We start from the raw sequence: 19,546 nt of genomic DNA on the forward strand, positions 1-19,546 counted from the left end.
TATGATGTTTGTTTTGCCCCCGTACAGGAAGCCGTTTCAGACACACTGATGGGACTTCCAACTTTAGAGGATCTTGGCGTAACCCTGACTAAAATGGAGGACAGAATTGACTGGGAACTGCGTCCATTCAGGGCCAAGTCATACTATGATGAGGAGTTGGGAGAATTTGAATCCGCAAAACCTCCAACTTACATTGCTGCAAATTAAATGTACACTTTTCTTCATGCTTAACATCCTGAATAAAATTGATTAGAAGTTGTGACCAGGTAAAGTGAAACTTTTATGTACCACAGAATTTCTTATAGAAATATTTATTTGAACACTATTGTAAATAGTCTTGTACATGTAACATTGTTAGAAAATATGGTGTGACAACAATAAATTGTCTTAAAATATTGACTTTTACTCATCAAAATTGTAGTTATTACATGGTGGAAACTTAGTGATAAATTAATATTATGCAGAGGGTTAACTAACTGCAGTGGCTTATTTATTTTGTTGTCATACAACTTTCACAGTTAAATGCAAGTTATATTCTCCAGTGTTATCATATTTGAAAGAAAGATACTCTCCAGTGTGTTCACAGTAAATGTTAGACAATTACATAAACACAAAGCAAGCTTGCACAAGATTCCCTGAACCTGATTATCTGAAAACTTAAGTCTAACCAGTGAAAATAATTCAAAATAAATACTTTAACTGTAGTATTGTAATAGAAATAATTTATATACTATAGTGGAATTACATATATGGAGTGTCTAGTAATATATATATCACTTCCACTGCAGGCATTATGCAGAGGATTTTAAACTAACTTGCAAATCACAGTTAGGAACAGGAACTTTCGATGCTCTTTACATCTTATTCATCAATAGTTTCTCCAGTTTGACAGCATCAATGGCAAATTTCCGAATCCCTTCAGACAACTTATCAGTAGCCATCTGGTCTTCATTCATTTCCCAACGGAACTTTGCCTCAGTCATTTCAACTTTTTCAATGTCAAGCTTCTTGGCTGAAAGAAGAAAAATTTGATTAAAATTACCTGCAATGCAAAAATAGTTGCTAAATTAAGCCATTTTAATTTTTCTTAATACATTAATAGGCTGAGATTAATTAATTGCATCCTTGATAAGTGGATTAGACACTTTCTTAAAAAGTCTCCTTCTGTTATCCAGTTTACCATTTTAGGAGACTTAATTAGTCTTTGGATCTATCAATAACAGCCGGAATGCCAATATATGGGGGTGGAAGAAAAAAACTAAATCCAGAAAAAAATTCACTGAGCTTTGTATGGCAATGGGTGTAAGAAATATTTTGTCAAAATTCCTTACTTTCTTAGTTACAGGGTAATTCAATAAACCATAAACATTATTCCCTAAAATAAAATGCAGTATTTCTTATAGTAAATTATAATTATTACATTTTAATGTAAAAAAATTGTGAACAACGTTATCTATCATTTCCACGAGTCGCAGACGAATGTATTATACCCTTCGCTCTTTAGTCCCACCACAAACCTGAGAGAGAATACATGCCCGAGTTTGACCTCTGACACTTATTTTTACATTTGTTTTTCTCTTTTTCGGCATGAGTTTTATCATTTTAAAGAGGAAAAGACAATTTCAACATCTTGCTAACATAAGGAAGAAGAAACTTTGTTCTAAGAGTTCAGAAGAGGGTAATATCAGTCGTGCAGAAAGAGAGAGAGAGTTGTGTGGATGGAGAAGCGACAGCCTTGCCTAACACAAGCATAAGAAGCAAGATATTGAGCAAAAGGATCTTCGTTTACGAGTAAATTATGATAAATGACTGTTTTCGTTTATCAATATCCAAAAAAGAACAAAATTCATAATGATCAGGATTTATTAAATATTGTCTTTGTAAAAATACAAAGAAAAACTTTGAATGCCCGGATCTCAAAACTATGCTTATTGACCTTCAAATTCAAGTCTCTCTTAGTTTTTAAGATGTATCATTGAAATTTGGTACATAACTTAGAAATACATTATAAAACAATGAAATGAAGCCCTTTTTCCCAATTCCTGTTACATACATTCCCCCCCCCCCCCGATTTTTAGAATATTTTTTTTACTAAAATTCATCTAGCAAAAAAATTACTATTAGGGGAAAAAAAAAAAAAGAATACTGGAGGTCTCTATTCCCAGATCTTAGTAATAATTATCAAGGGATGAGATAGAATTTGAAAAACTTATTTTATGGATAAATCACCCTGGCGTCGCAAAAAAATCCTATGCAGTTTGGAGATGTCTTAAGTCACCTTATTAAGTGGTATGAATGTCAAAGTCCTATTATTAAAAATTGGCATTAACCAGCCGGCCACCTTAAAGAACTTTTGTTCAAGCAAAGATGCCTTCAATAGCAGTTTTAAGTTATATCACAGGACTTCTCAGCCTCATATTCCCATTTCCCAGGATCTATTTACAACAGTGTAACAACCTCATGATTTTCTACAGGGACACACAACACACTGAGTGTCAGGAAAGGGATCTCCTAGATAACCATCCATGAGAGACATTTATAAAGTTATGATAGCGGCTTGCTTTTTGGGGAAGGCCTATATTCTGCCCATCCACAAATCACATTACTCATTTTGAAAAAAGGGGAATTACGAAGAGGAATTATTTTTACTTCAACAGGGGAGCTTTAACAACCTGAAAGTCCTAAGGAGATAAGGCAAATCTCTTACACAGTCCTCCTATCCCCTAGTTAGGTTATCTCGGGGAGGTAGGAATCCTGGCAGAACCTATGGTGATAGCATTTCAGCCTCAGGATTGTTTGCTATTAAGAGTTTGGGTTGAAAGCCCAAGAAACAGGCAAGTTCAGACCTCTGACATGAGACTTTGGTTCAGTTCATAAAGCAAGCTTCACAGATATCACTTCACCTCTACAGTCATCTTTTTGTTATCCCTCAAGCCTCGGGAGGATAGAGTCAAAGGGAAAAATATCATAGAGGCAAATTCTGTGCTCCTCTGAACTTTTAGGATACGAGGGCACATTAAAAACACCAGTCCTTCATATTGTATCTGCATTTTAATGGAGCAAGTAAGGTTAAACAATAAGTTCCTATGCTTTGGAGTAACAACAGCCACCAAGTGTCCACAGGGGTGGTGGCATGTCTACCTCTTCTCATACGAATAGGATGGGCATTTGAGTTTATAACTATCTGGACAAGGCAGGAATATAGCTTCAACCTGCCAGACTGGCCTAAAGACTTGGTAACTTTGACAGACATGCAATTGTCTTGGCCTTCAGATTAAATCGAACTTGAACCTTCCCCTCAAAGATACATACTGGTCATGGAATTCAAAAAGTGGTGGAGAATGAGGCCCACCTGGCTAGACAACCTCTGAGGTGGCAGATATCCACTGCCTTCTTCAAAGGGCTCTATCCTAACAAAGTGGCAGGTGGTAATAGTGAACCTGGTTCCCTAACAGGTTCAGGATTTGATCATTCCAACTTGAGAGTAACTAGAAGATGGTGTCAAAGTGTGTTTTAATTTGTTCCTTGCTGCAATTTTTAGACTAAAGGTTTTCAAGATGTAGAAATCAATGACACTGATAAATTTGATCCTGCTAAATTGTGGCTTTGGATGCTTAGTAGCATCAACTTCTATCAACGTCTGTAAGGGTCACAATCTAAAATATTTCCACGTACGCTACTTTTTTTTTATCTATTTTAAAAACTATTGCACTAGAAAATTTATAAGAATTTCAATTTTCAAATTCCTAATGGCTAAATACTCTCTTATGACCAAGATAAAACAGAGAATGCAATCTTAGAAGTACAGAGTAGTTTTAGAAGAGCTAGGTGTTATACGAATCAGAATTGACAAATTCGGAGATAATTTGTATTTTTCCTAACCATACAAACCTTAGCTATTTACATAGGGTATTACTTTCGGCGTAGCTGAAATGAGCCATTAGATTTTTAACGAGGGTTAACTACCCCCCCGCTAGTTAGCAGGGGGTAGGGAAGGGGTAGCTTGCTACCCCTCCCCCCACACACTGGTGAGTTGTCTCACTTCACTTAGAGGTAGGACTTGACTTGGGGGACAGGGCTGGCGGACAAATATGAGTAAATAGCTAAGGTTTGTATGGTTAAGAAAAATACAAATTATCTCCGAATTTGTCATTTGTTCTGTAACCGAAATACAAACCACGCTATTTACATAAGGTGACTTACTCCTTAGGAAGGGCGGAAAGTCCCCAGCCTTACTGGCTTTGGCTTTACCCGGGGACCCGAAATCCGAGTGAGCAGCACTCAAGAAAAGGGGTCCCTGCACCTCGCACTTTCGTTGCTAGCGACGAATGTGCGGCCTACATAAGCTTGTGTGTGGAGGAAGTTTTGACTCGTCCTAGGAAGTTGACCTGGAGTTCTTTAGATAGAAATCTAGGCTAGGACGTTCCCAATACCACCTCGTCAGGGTATGGGGGACGCAAACAGTATTACAGCTAATACTAGGAGCACAAGGGAGCGTGGTTTACCTGCAGAGGTTGAGGTCAGCTATGCAGACCAGGATGCTGCTTTCCCCAAGGGAGGGGAGAATGAAGAAAGAAGTAAGGGCCAGACATACTCTTTCAATCACGCAGACTAAAACCGGGTAACAATGCCCTCAACCTTCTGCTACCTGTCCATTAAGGAGCCTGAGGTTAGACCAGCTGTTGTGCAGCCACCACAGGGCCAATAGAGAAGGTATCGAGGCTCCTGTGGGTCACGTCCTGCAGGTAGTGGGCTGTGAAGGTCATTTGACGCTTCCAGACCCCAGCTTGCAAGACCTGCGTCACAGAGAAATTCCTCTTGAAGGCCAGGGACGTAGCGATGCCCCTGACATCGTGCGCTTTAGGGTGACGTGACGGAGGAGAGTCAGGATTCAAGGCGTGCTGAATAACCTTCCGAATCCAGGCCGAGATGGTGTTCTTGGTGACCCTCCTCTTCGTCCTTCCTGTGCTCACGAATAACGCCTGCACATGAGGACGGACTGCAGCTGTTCTTTTCAAGTAACGCCTCAGACTCCTCACGGGGCAAAGTAACAGATGGTCTGGGTCACTTGTTACAGAAGAAGACTCTTTACCCCGAAGGAGTCAAACCTAGGGTCCGACACCCCCAAGGTTCAGAGTCTTGGCAACAAACTCAGGGACGAACCTGAACGTTACCTCCCCCCATCCCCTTGAATGGGCGACGTCGTAAGAAAGACCATGAAGTTCACCGACTCGCTTGGCCGAGGCCAAAGCGAGCAGGAAAGCCGTCTTCCAAGACAGGTGGCGATCAGACGCCTGGCGTAATGGTTCAATCGGAGCTCTCTTCTGAGCCCTGAGGACCTGAACCACGTTCCAAGGAGGTGGTCTTACTTCTGACCGAGGGCAGGTAAGCTCATAGCTGCGTATGAGTAGGGAAAGTTCTAACGAAGAGGAAATGTCCACTCCTTTCAGCCTAAAAGCCAGGCTTAAGGGTGAGCGATAGCCTTTCACCGCCGAGACCGAAAGGCGCATTTCCTCCCGTAAATACACGAGGAACTCCGCTATTGCTGGAATAAGAGGCATCGAGTGGAGAGATACCCCTCCCACGACACCAACCACAGAAGACTTTCCACTTCGCCTGGTAGACTCCAATAGAGGACTCGCGCAGGTGGCGAGACATCCTGTCCGCAACCTGTTGCGAAAATCCTCTCTCCGTAAGGAGACGCTGGATAGTCTCCAGGCGTGAAGCCGAAGCGACGCTACGGCTTTGTGGAAGATGTTGCAGTGTGGTTGTCTGAGTAGCTCGTGTCGTGGGGGGAGTTCTCTCGGAAGCTCCGTCAGGAGCTGCAGAAGGTCCGGGAACCATTACGCGTGATGCCATAGCGGAGCTATTAGAGTCATGGAGAGATTGACCGATAGTCTGGTCTTGTTGAGCACCCTTCTCATCAGACAGAATGGTGGGAAGGCGTAAAGTCGATGTTGTCCCACCTCTGCTGAAAAGCATCTTGCCAGAGAGCCTTGCGGTCCGGAACTGGAGAGCAGTACAGGGGCAGCTTGAAATTCAAGGCTGTCGCGAACAGATCTACTGTCGGGGAACCCCACAAAGTCAGGACTTTGTTGGCTATCTGAGGATCCAAAGACCACTCGGTACTCACTATCTGCATCGCTCTGCTCAGACTGTCGGCGAGCACATTCCTCTTGCCAGGAATGAAGCGAGCCGAAAGTGTTATCGAGTGGATTTCAGACCATCTCAGAATCTCTACTGCAAGATGGGATAGCTGTGGCCCGCCAGAGTCCGTTGGAACTGTTGAAGGGCCAGGAAAACGGCCTTCATTTCTAGCAGGTTGATGTGGAGGTACTTTTCTGATTCTGACCAGAGGCTTGAGATTCTTTGGTTCAGAACGTGGGCCCCCCACCCTTCTTTTGACGCGTCCGAAAACAGAGTCAAATCCGGGGGGAGGACGAGAAGATCCACTCCCTTTCGAAGATTCACGTCGTTCAGCCACCACCGAAGGTCCGTCAGTTCCGTGGATCCTATAGGAACCAGAAAGTCCGGAGAATCGGAGCCTTGATTCCACCGAGACTTTAACCGCCATTGCAGGGATCTTATCCTGAGGTGGCCGTTCGGGACTAGACGTGCCAGGGAGGATAGGTGACCTAGTAGACGTAACCATGATTGGGCTGGAAGCTCTTCCCGCCTGAGGAAAGGTTCTGCGACCCTCCTCAGCCTTGCTATCCTGTCGTCTGATGGAAAGGCTTTGTGGAGATCGGTGTCTAATATCATGCCTAGATATACCAGTCGCTGCGTCGGAAGCAGAGAGGACTTCTCGAGATTTACCATGATCCCCAGATCTTGGCAAACCTCCAGAAGCCTGTCCCGGTGTCGAAGAAGGGTCGACTCCGAGTCTGCCAGGATCAGCCAGTCGTCCAGATAACGGAGGAGACGTGTGCCGTTCCTGTGCGCCCACGACGAAATCAGTGTGAACACTCTGGTGAACACCTGAGGTGCTGTGGAGAGACCGAAACACAGCACCTTGAACTGGTAGATCTTGCTGTCTAGGCTGAATCTCAAGTACTTCCTGGAAGACGGGTGGATTGGGATCTGGAAGTACGCGTCCTTCATATCCAGTGTGCACATGAAGTCTTGTGGTCTCACTGCAAGTCTGACCGTGTCCGCTGTCTCCATGCTGAACGAAGTTTGTTTGACAAACTTGTTCAGGGCTGAGAGATCGATGACCGGTCTCCAGCCTCGAGACGCCTTCTTTACAAGAAAGAGTCGACTGAAGAAGCCTGGGGAGCCGTCGTTGACCTCCTGGAGAGCATCCTTCTTGAGCATGGTCTCGACTTCTGCCCGAAGGGCTAACCCCTTTGCCGATCCCATGGTATAGGAGTTCAGCGACACTGGATTCGCTGTCAGAGGAGGTGGAGATGTCGTGAATGGGATGCGATAACCTTGGCCGATCACGGAGACCGTCCAAGAATCGGCCCCAAGTTGCTGCCACCTGTGCACGCAACTTTTTAGGCATCCCTTCACAGGTGGACACGCGGGGGGATTGCCGATCCTAGCGCTTGCTGCCTCGGCCGCTGCCCCTAGGATTCTTTCCTCCCCTAGAGGACTTGCCGCGCCTTCTGTCCTTGGTTTGAAAGGGCTGCGGCTTAGACACCCCTGTCTTAGCTGCCGGAGCCTGCTTCGGTGTCTTGCGAGGCTGCTGTTGAGGCGCTGGAGGCTTGTAGGGCTGAGATGTAAGGGCCCTCTGGAGGAGAGAATCCTGATTCGATCTCCTCCACCTCTCAGCTGTTCGTTCTATCTCCTTGGGCTCAAGCAGATCTCTCCCAGGGATGGAGGAGTGCCTGAGCCTGCAGACATTCACGGCGGGGACCTTCGGATGGAACCTCTCGGTCACTGCGTCACGACGCTTGAGGATCGAGTTAGCCCACAGGTTAGTAACCTGGTGAGCGAGGAACTCGATCGAACGAGTGCCCGAGAGGAGGAAGGTCTTCAAGGCCTTCCTATTGCTCTCCTTGGACAGATCCTCAGAGCGCAATAGGATGCCCAGAGATCCCAGCCAAATGTCCAGCCACAAAGTTGCCTGCATGGCACTCTTCGCGACCTTCTCTAGGCTCAGGATCTCCGACGCTGAGAAAGTCACCTGCCGAGCGGAGAGCTTCTCGAGAGGAGTTCCCCTGGTCAGCTCTTCCACAGAATGGTGAAGTGGAAGAGCCATACTGGACTCCCCCATGATCTCAAAGTACCTCCTCTCATGTACCCGAGGAGGCGGGAGGAGTTTGTGCCCGGCATAAAAACGACCGGAGGAGGCGAGCTCGGAGAGCTGGGCTTCGACCCTGTCCCTAGCCCCCTTCACCCCTTTGGACCAAGGCAAAGCTGCGCTGGTCTTAGGGAGTTTCTGGGTGCCGTAGACTTGGTCTAGCACCGTGTCCTTGCCCTCACGAGGGGCAGTCTCCGGGTCCTTAAACTTGTTGAGTTGCCTCATCAAGCCTAGGACCTGCCAGAAAGCATGTTCTGACTCAAACTGGTCTCCTCCTTGCGGACTGGCAGCTAAGTCTCCGGTCCCCAAAGGCTCATCTTGGGGAGACACGTGGACGTTCTCCAGGGGTCTGGTTGGCTCTGGACGGATCCTGGATGACTATTTAGGAATCGTCTTGGAGTCCTTGGGCTCCCTCCTAGGAGGAATACAGGACTCCAGCAAAGAGGCCCGGAAGGGAGCTTCCTCGCGAGAAGTTACTCTCCTAAGAAGAGGGGTTCCTCCCATTGATGCCGTGGGAGACACCCCTGCCTCGCTGGACTCTCCTGAGGACGGAAAAACCCCGTCCATGGGAGAAGGAGAAACCGATCGTGAAGGAGAAGGAGCCTTCCTGACGGACCTCTTGGGGGTCAACTTCTCCCGGGGACATGTCACCACGAAGTCCACTCCTCTCCTTCTCTTCAGCGGGGATGAGTCTCCGTTGGTTCAAGTCCCAAATCAACGAGGGCAGGCTTCACAGCCTGAACCACTGCGTTCATTATGTGACTGAACCAAGGCTGACGGGTAACTGACGCAGTGTCAGTTATCCCTGCTGGAGGGAAGGGGATCTCCTGACCCTTCGGAGTGGACACCACGGGGCCTGCCTGAAAAGAAGAAGAAACAGAATGTTGCATGGACCTCTCCATAGATCCTTCCTGGTCCTGATCCTGGTAGGTAATCCTACACTTGCGCAGTGGCGATCCAGAGGGAGATCTGGAAGTCCGCGTCCCTATCAGTTGGCCGCGCTGATGATCCCTGCGCGAATGGGGATCGCGGCGGCGCTCGCGCGAAATAGCATTCGAGGGATCGTGCGCGGGCGCATTACCGCGTGGAGAAGAATGCGCATGGGCACGTTCGCGCGAGGACGAGATGGCGCGTGGGCGCGCAGGCAAAGGGATGCGTTGGCGAGCGGGCGCGCAGGCGAAGGGATGCGTTGGCGCGCACGTGAAGGTGCGCGTGGGTGCGTAGGTGAAGTGGTGCGCTGAAAACTAGGCGACCGCTGGCGGCGCGTAGAACGATGATGTTCGGGCGAGTAATGTCGCGAGCGACTTGGCGAGCGTTTGCCAGGCGGAGAGCGCTGGCGCGTTGGCGAGCGATGTCGCGCGGACTCCAAAGAACGACGGCGCGTACCACGGACAGGCGAACGACTGCTCACAGGCGATTTATCGCGCGGGTGAGTCGGAGACCTGGGGCGATCAGTTTTAAGAGGGCGTTGACACTCAGGAGAGCGTTTGCGCACAGGCGAGAGATCGCGTGGGTGCGCAAGAAATCGTTGACGCGTAGTAAGGTTACTGCGCACATCTGAAGAGATGGAAGGAGACGAACGCTCGCGTACAGGAGCTCTAGATGGGCGCTCCGGAGAGCGCGTGCGCTGTTGTGCAAGAGCAGAAGGGCGCGCAGGGGCGCGAGGGCGAGGCAACGGGATGGAACCCTTGCCTAAGTCCAGATCTGGCGATCGTTGGCGCGCTGGGCGCACATCAGGAACAGGCTGCGTAGTAGCGCGGCTGCGCACAGGAGAACGAGGGCGCTCAGAAGAACGAAGGTGCGCCTTGAGCACATCAGGAACATGAGGGCGCTGCTGTTTCACAGGAGACCTGCGAGAAGGAGAGCGCTGGCGAGCAGGTGATCGCTGCCGAGCAGGAGAGCGCTGGCGAGCAGGAGAGCGCTGGCGAGTTAAGTCCGAAGACTGTAACTCTGGAGAGCGCTTGTGCGCTACTGCACGCGAACGCGCAGGGGAACCCTGACACGCCAGGGACTTACCCACACCGTGGGTAGAGTCCCTTTTCCCCGAAGGGATCGGTGCCTGTCGGATGACAGGGTGAGAAGGCGCCCAAAGCGCATCTGCAGCCAGGAACGGAGAAGGCAGGTCAGAAGGTCTGGCAGGCGTAGGAGATCGTGAACGATCTGCGGAGAGGTCAAGGGACGATACTGCGACGGTCTGCTTCTGACGGGGGGGCTCCTCCTCAGGGGGAGGAGCAGGAGAGGAAGACCCAAAGAGGCGCCTCCTAACTCCCTTATAGGGAGAAGGAAGTCCTCTGCTACGGAGAGGCCGACGGGCCTTACGGCGAATTCGACCTCGAGGAAGGGCGTCCAAGTCATCAGTCCTCCGAAGAGGAGTCTCTGTCAGCGCGCTCCCCCGAGGGGGAGACCGGCCCGCAGAGAGACCTTGGGACTCCCCTCCTCCCTCGAAGGATGTTCGGAGGGGGGAGTAGAGCCTTCAGCAACGTCTGCAACAGGCGCAGCATCAAGGGTTTGACCAGACCCGTCGGAAGGCCCTGCCAAGACAGTGTCGACAATATCCGAAGGGAGTACCTCCGGTATTACCGGCAACTGTTTGACCGCAGCCCCCAGCTGGATCAGGTCAAACAGGGCTTCCTTGGAGGGCAAGCCCTTAAGCCCAAAGGAAGCCCAAAGCTGGAACAAATCATCATTAGAAACAGTTTGGTCATATTCATTAAAATCCAAAATATCCTCCCCCGGAGAAGAGGGAGCTGCCACGCTAAGGGAGGCAACGCCCTCTCCTGCACCCTGAGGTCGGGAAACACCACTAGGGCCTGCGCTACCACTTGGCGGTCTCTCACGAGAGACCGATCGAGTGGGAGCTTCGGAGGAGGTTCGGGCGGCGGAAGGAGAGTCCTTAGAGCCTTCCTTCTTCAAGGTTACCCCTGAAGGAGAACGGTCTCTCTAGGACTTCTTCTTACGCCGACGGCCGAACTTCTCCCACTGGGAAGCAGACCACTTCCTACACTCACTGCAAGTATTCTCCCTCTCACACCGTTGACCTCGGCACTGCGGGCAAAGGGTGTGAGGATCGGTGTCCTCCGCTGACATGAAGGTCCCAAAAGGGCGGCCAGTGTCCAGGGCACTTGCGCATAGCGATGATAACGGTCGAGGCCAACTTCCAAACACACAGAACTAGAAAAAGCCAAAAAACAGATTAAGGCTGTCATTAACGAGGACGAAAACAGAAACGTCTGTACTTCGTCCGAGCCAAAAGTGAAGTGAGACAACTCACAGTGTGTGAGCGGGAGCGGTAGCAAGCTACCCCTTCCCTCCCCCCTGCTAACTAGCGGGGGGGGGGGGGGGGGGTTAACCCTCGTTAAAAATCTAATGGCTCGTCATTTCAGCTACGCCGAAAGTAATACTCTATGTAAATAGCGTGGTTTGTATTTCGGTTACGGAAAAATTAACAATTAGGCAGATATGCTAGAAATATTTAGCAAAAGGTAAGAAGGTGTCTGTTGCGTTTATGGATCTGGAGAAAGCGTGTGATAAGAGTTGATAGGGAAGCAATGAGGAATATGATGGGTTACTGTATATAGAATTGGTGGAAGGTTGTTGCAAGCAGTGAAAAGTTTCTACGAAGATAGTAAAGCATGTGTCAGGATAGGAAATAAAGTGAGCAATTGCTTTCAAGTGAGAGTGGGGCTGAGACAGGGATGTGTGATGTCGCCATGGTTGTTAACTTGTATGTTGATGGAGTGGTGAGAGGTGTGAATGCTCGAGTGCTTGGACGAGGATTGAAACTGATAGACGAGAATGATCGTGAATGGGAGGTGAATCAGTTGTTGTTTGTGGATGATACTGTACTGGTTGCAGACTCGGAAGAGAAGCTTGGCTCATTAGGGACAGAATTGGAAGGGTTTGTAAGAGACAGAAGTTGAGAGTTAATGTGGTTAAGAGTAAGGTTATGAGATGTACGAGTTTAAGTATTTGGTTTCTGATGTTGCAGTAAATGGTGGAGTGGAAGCAGAGGTACATCAGAGTAAATGAAGGATACTAAGTGTTGGGGGCAGTGAAGGGAGTGGTAAAGAAAAGCGAGTTAGACATGAATGTAAAGAGAGTTCTGTATGAGAAAGTGATTGTACCACCTGTGATGTAAGGATTGGATTTGTGGGAAATGAAAGTGTTGGAGAGACATAAATTGAATGTGTTTGGATATGAAGTGTCTCAAGAGTATGGCTGGTGTATCTCAAGTAGATAGGATTAGGAACAAAGTTGTGAGGGTGAGAACGGGTGTAGGAAATTATTTAGCAGCTAGAGTGGATATGAATGTGTTGAGGTGCTTTGACCATGTTGAGAGAATGGAAAATGGCTGTCTGCTAAAGAGGGTGACGAATGCAAGAGTTGTCGGGAGAAGTACAAGAGGAAGGCCAAGGTTTGAGTGCATGGATTGAGTGAACAAAGCTCTGGGTGATAGAAGAATAGATGCGAGAGAGCGTGCTAGAAAGAGGAATGAATGGAGAGCGATTGTGACGTAGTTCCGGTAGGCCCTGCTGCTTCCTCCGGTCACCTGGGATGACCGCGGAAGTAGCAGCAGTAGGGGATTCAGCTTATGAAGCTTCATCTGTGGTGGCTAACGAGGTAGGGTGGGCCGTCGCACCCTAGCAGTACCAGCCGAACTCGGTTGAGTCCCTCGTTAGCTTTGATTGTTTCTAGGTGCAAGTGCTTTTCTTCATAATTGATCAATCTCTCACGCTAGCCACCATAATTCAAAAACAAATTTCCACATTACAGAGATAATCCTTTTTTTCACATCCAACAACTTACCATTGGCTTCTGAGAGGTTCTGGGTGATTGGTTCAGTTGAATTCTGCAACTGTTCCAAAAACTTAGGTCCAATGGTCAAAAGATCACAACCACCGAGCTCACGAATTTCTCCTGCAATTTGCAATAATTTACATTAGTCACTTCTAAAAAAAATAAAATGCCATTGGTATACTGTATTTGATAGCACCTTCAAACAAAAAAAAATGAAAATTATCTCTAATGAAGTTATTATATAACTTAAATTCACTGGCCCCCTTATACTGTAAAGTACATTATTACCAGAAAAATATTTTGTATAATTAAAATAATAAATATTTACATAAATTTCCATGACAATCTCACACCGGTAATTATCGAGACATACCATCATTCCTGAAGGATGCTCCCATAACTACAGTCTTGTAACCGAACTTCTTGTAATAATTGTAAATACGGGTAACACTTTCGACTCCTGGGTCCTCATGAGGTTCGTAGGTCTTCTTATTAGTGTTTGCTACATACCTATAAAATAAAAGTGATATCCAGAATAGCAATCTAAACTAGTATCAATCATAAAATAATCTAAATCAGTCTGCTTCATTCATAATGACAATACCAGTCATAAAATAATCCAATCTAAGTCTCAAAAACTGGGAAGATTTTGCAGACCAATGCTACTTTTTCAATAATAATTTGATATAACCCAAACAGTGAAAATTTACAGGCAATTTAAAGACCTTACCTACCCCAAGTTTGGTCCAAACAAGAAAAACCAACTTTAAAGATAGCAAGAAATTGAAATTTCCAAATTATTTAGGTTGACAATAGTTCTGGGTTTAAAATATGTAAAACCAGAGAACAGGACAAAAAGTTTAATATGCCCATGGCATTAGAATAAAAATTTAAAATTTTAGATTCTTATTTTTCCTCAAGTACAAACAACTTGTCATTAATATGGATGTTTTTTCAATGAAATTAGATTGGATACTAAAACCTACCTTGGTAAGTTCCCTACTGGTTTAGCTAGGAAAGGTTGAGGGAATATCCCAAAGCCTGAGTTCTTGCTGGTCATTCATTTAGACACTAACAATAGGAAAATGGTTTATCAAGAGATTTATTTCAAGACTGCGGTTGTAGTATTCCATAAAAAATGAAACCCTCCTTATGGATCTGAAATGTGTACCCTCAAGGAAACAACTTACACTTCTTCATAGGGAGAGACTCCTTAAAGGGGGTAGGTATTTGATACTGAACATAGTAGGTTTATCCCAGTCACATGGCAGAAGGGGGCAAACCCTATACAGCATTGTGGTTATCCAACACTAAAAGTCTTATGGCTCGTACTCCCGCTACACCGAAAATATCCCTATAAATATCAAGGGTTTGTATAGAGATGGAACAAACTATTTTTCCTAAATAACAACGCCGAGTCATTTAAGTGGGTTATTCCTAGTCTTGTTTTCTACGACTAGACTATCAAAAGAAAGAGGGTTCGATTGCATCATAATACAGTTGCTAGGTAACCCCAGTGCACGGCAGTGTGGGGCACCGTCACATAACACCCTTTACTCTCTTTTGGTCAAAGACTTGTGGGGCAGTTGATGTGGGACTTTTGATTAAATGACTGGTTTATATAGCTAGGAAAAATAAAAATGGTTTTAAAAATAAGTAGCTACAAACTTTGTCATTTAAATGGGAGTCTTCCTTAAGTGGGGGGAGAGTCTCCATTAAGAGGTATGCCCTTCTTCCATGATAGATACAATTACTTATAGGTAAGAGCAAAAGGTCAGAAGTGGATTAAATTGGAATTGTATAGCTGACTTGTAAAGAGGCAGGGCTGTACAGTTCAATCCAAAAGGTTTAGTCTTAAGCCAGGGTGAAGCTATAAGAACAGTCACATAACGAATAAATTTAATACATCAAAGATAACTGAAAAAACATGACATTCTTACGTGCATTAGGGTGAATTCCAAGTGAAGGCTTCACATCCATCTGTGATCAACATCCACCTTGATCCAAGTTTCATAATGCAAAGAATAACTGATGCCTTGATAAAAACAGTTACATGTCCCTTAAGAGCGTAAGATTATATAGTTCGTTGCGCTGCAACAATAAGGCCTAGAGAGAAAGTGTCCAAGGACCTATAAGTACAATCACTATGGTAAAGGTCCAATCCCTAAAAGTGTTCTGTCTCTTCCATATGTCAGTTTTGAGGACTTGTGCTACAGAGTAGTTTTTGCAGAATGTTAGGGTTGCAGCAAAACCAAGGATATCATGTGCTCTATTGGGGACCCCTGGCAATGCTTCCCAAGGATTTATTAGCTCTCATGATAGTTTCTCTTAACCAAAAGGAAACTGCATTTTTGGATATTTAACTTTTGGAGTGACCCGTGCTCACGAACAAATTGGAAATTCTAGGCCTTGGGTATGTCTCCCATTAAATATTTTTTCAATTGCTCGCATGGGACAGTAAAATATTATTCGGGTCATCTGTTGCCTCTTCGAGAGAGAAGGCAGTGAAAGTTAAATCTGATATCGTTTTCTACAAGATTATGGGTTTTGGCCACACATATGGGAACAAATGATAGGGATTATTCTTTCCACCTTCTGGAATGTGACATAAGATAAGACAGACCATGTAGTTCACATACTCTCTTAGCTGAAGCAATGACAAGGAGAAAGATGGTCTTTAGGGTAAGGTTCCTATCCAAGGCTTTATACATAAGTTTGTACGGGGCTTTCTTCAAACACTTAAGTACTGTACAGTACCTTAGGTTCGAGTTCTCGCGGAAGGAAAGTCCGCTTGAAATCCCTAATGAGAGCTGATGGCTCCCATGAAGAGGAAAGATCAAAATGAAAAAATCAGCAATCAGGGGAATAGCAGCCTTCAGTGGAGCAATATTCCCTCTATGACACCAATCACAGAATATTTTCCACATGGCCTGGTAGACTGCTGCGGACGACTTTCAGAGATATCTGGAAAGTAATTTTGCAGTTGGTCCTGAAAGCCTTTCTTTCAGAGGAGATGCTGGATGGTCTACAGCCGTGAAGTGAGAGGCAATGCACCACTGACTGTAATCGCATGGCAATTCCATTGACCCTCTCCTGCCAGGGAGCAAACAAGACTCATGAAGGTGCCACAAGAAGCCCATCATTGCCGAGGCATGGACGCATATTAAGCTTACTAGCCATAATTGCAATCACTCTTAGCTCACAGATAATCACAGTAATGCAAGTGACTAAGAAAAATAATAAAAAAAAAAGAACAGACAAGGCACAAGCAGCAAGCACTATAAGGGTGTGCATGCTGAATACGGATGTATACATCGTAGAGAGAGGAAGGGATACATCCTCTTAAGGTGACAATCAGAAGGGTAGTGGAGTGTGTCATTAGATGATGCCACGTTCCGTCATGCATTGGGGTTGCCTTGCAACCATGTTATGCAATTAAACCCTTTTTATTTTGATTGCCTGGACACAGAAAACGAGACTAGGAGTAACCCATTTAAAGGTGTTCGAAGTTTGTATCTGCATTAGAATAAACTGTAAATGTAATCTATAAAATAGAAAAAGGGATTAACTGCCTTTACTAAATAAATTTTCTAGGAACTAGTAGCATATAAATAAAGTACACCTAAAATATACTACAGAATATCTAACCCTTTAAAAGTTATAAAATTCACACTACAGTACATACCAGTCCAAGATTCGACCAACGAAAGGAGAGATCAATGTTACGCCAGCCTCAGCACAAGCAACTGCCTGTGCGAATCCAAATAATAATGTCAAGTTGCAATGAATGCCATGCTCTTCCTCAAGAACTCTGAAATGATAAAAAAAAAAGTTTTATCTATACAGTAACATTTACCGACATATACTAAAGTTTATCTTGAAAGTTTCAAAAGTGCAAAATTTTCACTTCCCAAGTTAAGTTTATTTTTATGTCAACTGGATTATGTAAAAATTTAAGTACAGCATTCAATGATAATCTAAGTACAAGCATTTCCTAAAAATAATTCCCCATACTGTATTAGTTAACACAAAAATACAGAATAGTATCCGAATGGTAATCATTTACTTGCAGTGCACTTTGCAAATTGTGCAAGTCCATTCTTTATTTGCTGTCTCTTCAGCTTTGTCCTCCTCATGGGTTTCACACAAATTTCTACATGTCAGCAGCACTGGCACCAACTATACCATTTTCTAACATATATATATATATATATATATATATATATATATATATATATATATATATATATATATATATATATATAAATATGAGAGAGAGAGAGAGAGAGAGAGAGAGAGAGAGAGAGAGAGAGAGAGAGAGAGAGAGAGAGAGAGAGAGAGAGAGAGATTTCAGTTACATCTGATCCCTATCTTTTTTTTACAGAATATTTAATCCACCTTTAAAAAAAATTGTTGGGAGGCCATTTACAGTAGTGTCAAGGTCCACCTGAGAGAAAAATCTGAAAGTTGCATGAAGAAGTACTGTATAGTTAAAACTAGTTAGACAGCAGCTAAAAGTGTGTGTAGTTAGCAGAAAATGGTCCACTGCAAAGACCCTTTCAGTTATAGCAGCAGTGCCTCAAGTAGCACTAATCTCCTCATGGCTTAAAATATAACACTGCTGAAGCAAGAATGGAGAATTTATTCAAGTTTTCACTATTATATACAGTACTTAAAAATCCAACAAACTTGAATGTCATTACTTCTAGGCCTTGTACCCAGTCACACATTTTTTTAATGAGTAAATTTCCTTATTTCTACTTTTATATGGATAAACTTGAAAGAAGCATTTCATCAACCAAGAATCTATTCTAAGTCTGCCTACTCTTTAACGACAATTTTCTAATATGGAAAACTGAATAGCCTTTCTTTACTTACTTGGCAGCCTGAATGCCTTCCCAAGTTGAAGCCAGTTTTATAAGGATCCTTTCTTTATCAATGCCTTCAGATTCAAACATTGAAATGAACTTCTTGGCCTTGGCGATACTTGCTTCCTTGTCGAAGCTCAACCTGGCATCAACTTCAATGCTGACTCGACCAGGAACTATCTTGAGAATCTCACAGCCAAATAGCACAAAGAGCTTATCCATTGCTGCTGCCACCTGTGCTGTAGAATCGCTAGAAATAAACAAATTCATTCAATTATAGCTTACTTTATTTTGAGAGAGGGAAGTTGAACAATATCAGAACAGGCATTATCTTTATCATCAAGGACATAAATCATACTGCCAGTACCTTATGCAAAGCAACATTCTTACCAGAAACAATTATTGAACCAATGTAGTTCAACCAATTTTATTTGAGATCTTATTATTCCACACAGGCACCAGAGCTTCCCTAAACATCTTATTCCAGATCACTCAAGTGAACCGAGACTGAGAATTGTACATTCAAAGAGTCAATCTACAGGTACTTTTTATTGTAATGTGGCTCTACGCATGTATAAAAATAATGAAAATAATTCAAGTAGTAATGTAACAAGCAGGATTTAGAAAATGTAGAAGTTGTCCTGAGCAAATTTTCATCTTAAGACATGTGGTATAGCAATGTGTCTAGTATAAAAATCCACTTTTGATGGCATTTGTGGACTATGAAAAAACCCTTTGATAGCATGCACCGGCAAAATTATGGAGAGTCCTACATTATTATAAAGTTCCTCTTAAATATGTAAATATGTTCATGACCATAGCAAGTGCAAAGTTAATGTTAGTGGAGTCCTATCACATTAATTTCCAGTAAACAAAGGAGTACTCCAAGGGAGTGTGTGGTCACCTATGTTGTTTATCCTCCTCTTGGATTTCGTAATACAGAGAACAGTTGGGCATCATGGAGAAGGATTGGACTGGATTGGCAATAAGAAAGTAACTAACGTAGAGTATGCTGATGATGCTGTCCTTATTAGCAAAACACCAAAGGACTTACAAAATTTGCTTACCAGAATGCATAAAATATCACATGGGGTTGGGCTCAAGATAAATAGAAGAAAGACAGATGGTAAGGGAATATGTAATGGAAGATTAAGTATCATTGGAAGGAGTAAGGATTAATGAGATGAATCATTTAAATATTTAGGAACTATGATCTCTAATACAGGATCTTTAGAATTTGAGTTTAATGAGATTTAAAAAATCAAATCAGACAATGGCTAGGTTAAGTAAAATTTGGAAATCAATCGCCTGAAATTACACTTAAAAATCACGCTACATCAGTTTAGCGAGATTGGTGTTACTGTATGGACAAATGTTGTGGTATGACAATGAAACGATAAGAGTTTGACGATTTGAGACCAAAGCCCTCAGAAGAATATTGGGAATTGAATGGCAGGACAGGATTAGAACTGAAACTATAAGAGAAATTACTCTAGTGGCAAATGTGGACGAGATCATGGTGAGGGGGAGATGAAGATGGTTTTGGCATGCTCTTCACACTCCAAGAGATTAGTTCACCAAACTTTCAACTGGACTCTACAAGGCACTAAAAGAGTTGGAAGACCCAGGCCTACAT

At 44.4% G+C, this 19,546-nt stretch overlaps 2 protein-coding genes across 2 annotated transcripts in view; one reads left to right on the forward strand and one right to left on the reverse strand.

Moving 5' to 3' along the window:
* Positions 1-393, forward strand: part of ND-39 (NADH:ubiquinone oxidoreductase subunit 39) — a 91,751-nt gene extending 91,358 nt beyond the window's left edge. Inside the window, exon 8 of the mRNA XM_068355103.1 lies at positions 28-393. Coding sequence (XP_068211204.1) covers positions 28-207 — 180 coding nt within the window. The 3' untranslated portion in view covers positions 208-393. The remainder of the gene's footprint in view (positions 1-27) is intronic.
* The window catches only part of Taldo (transaldolase), a 27,542-nt gene continuing 8,274 nt past the window's right edge, over positions 279-19,546 (reverse strand). Inside the window, exons 3-7 of the mRNA XM_068355104.1 lie at positions 17,921-18,160; positions 16,728-16,853; positions 13,416-13,552; positions 13,052-13,162; positions 279-1,012 (exon numbers count right to left, since the gene is read on the reverse strand). Coding sequence (XP_068211205.1) covers positions 855-1,012; positions 13,052-13,162; positions 13,416-13,552; positions 16,728-16,853; positions 17,921-18,160 — 772 coding nt within the window. The 3' untranslated portion in view covers positions 279-854. The remainder of the gene's footprint in view (positions 1,013-13,051; positions 13,163-13,415; positions 13,553-16,727; positions 16,854-17,920; positions 18,161-19,546) is intronic.

Source organism: Palaemon carinicauda, chromosome 31 (genome assembly GCF_036898095.1).
Source record: "Palaemon carinicauda isolate YSFRI2023 chromosome 31, ASM3689809v2, whole genome shotgun sequence".
Lineage (NCBI taxonomy): Eukaryota > Metazoa > Arthropoda > Malacostraca > Decapoda > Palaemonidae > Palaemon > Palaemon carinicauda.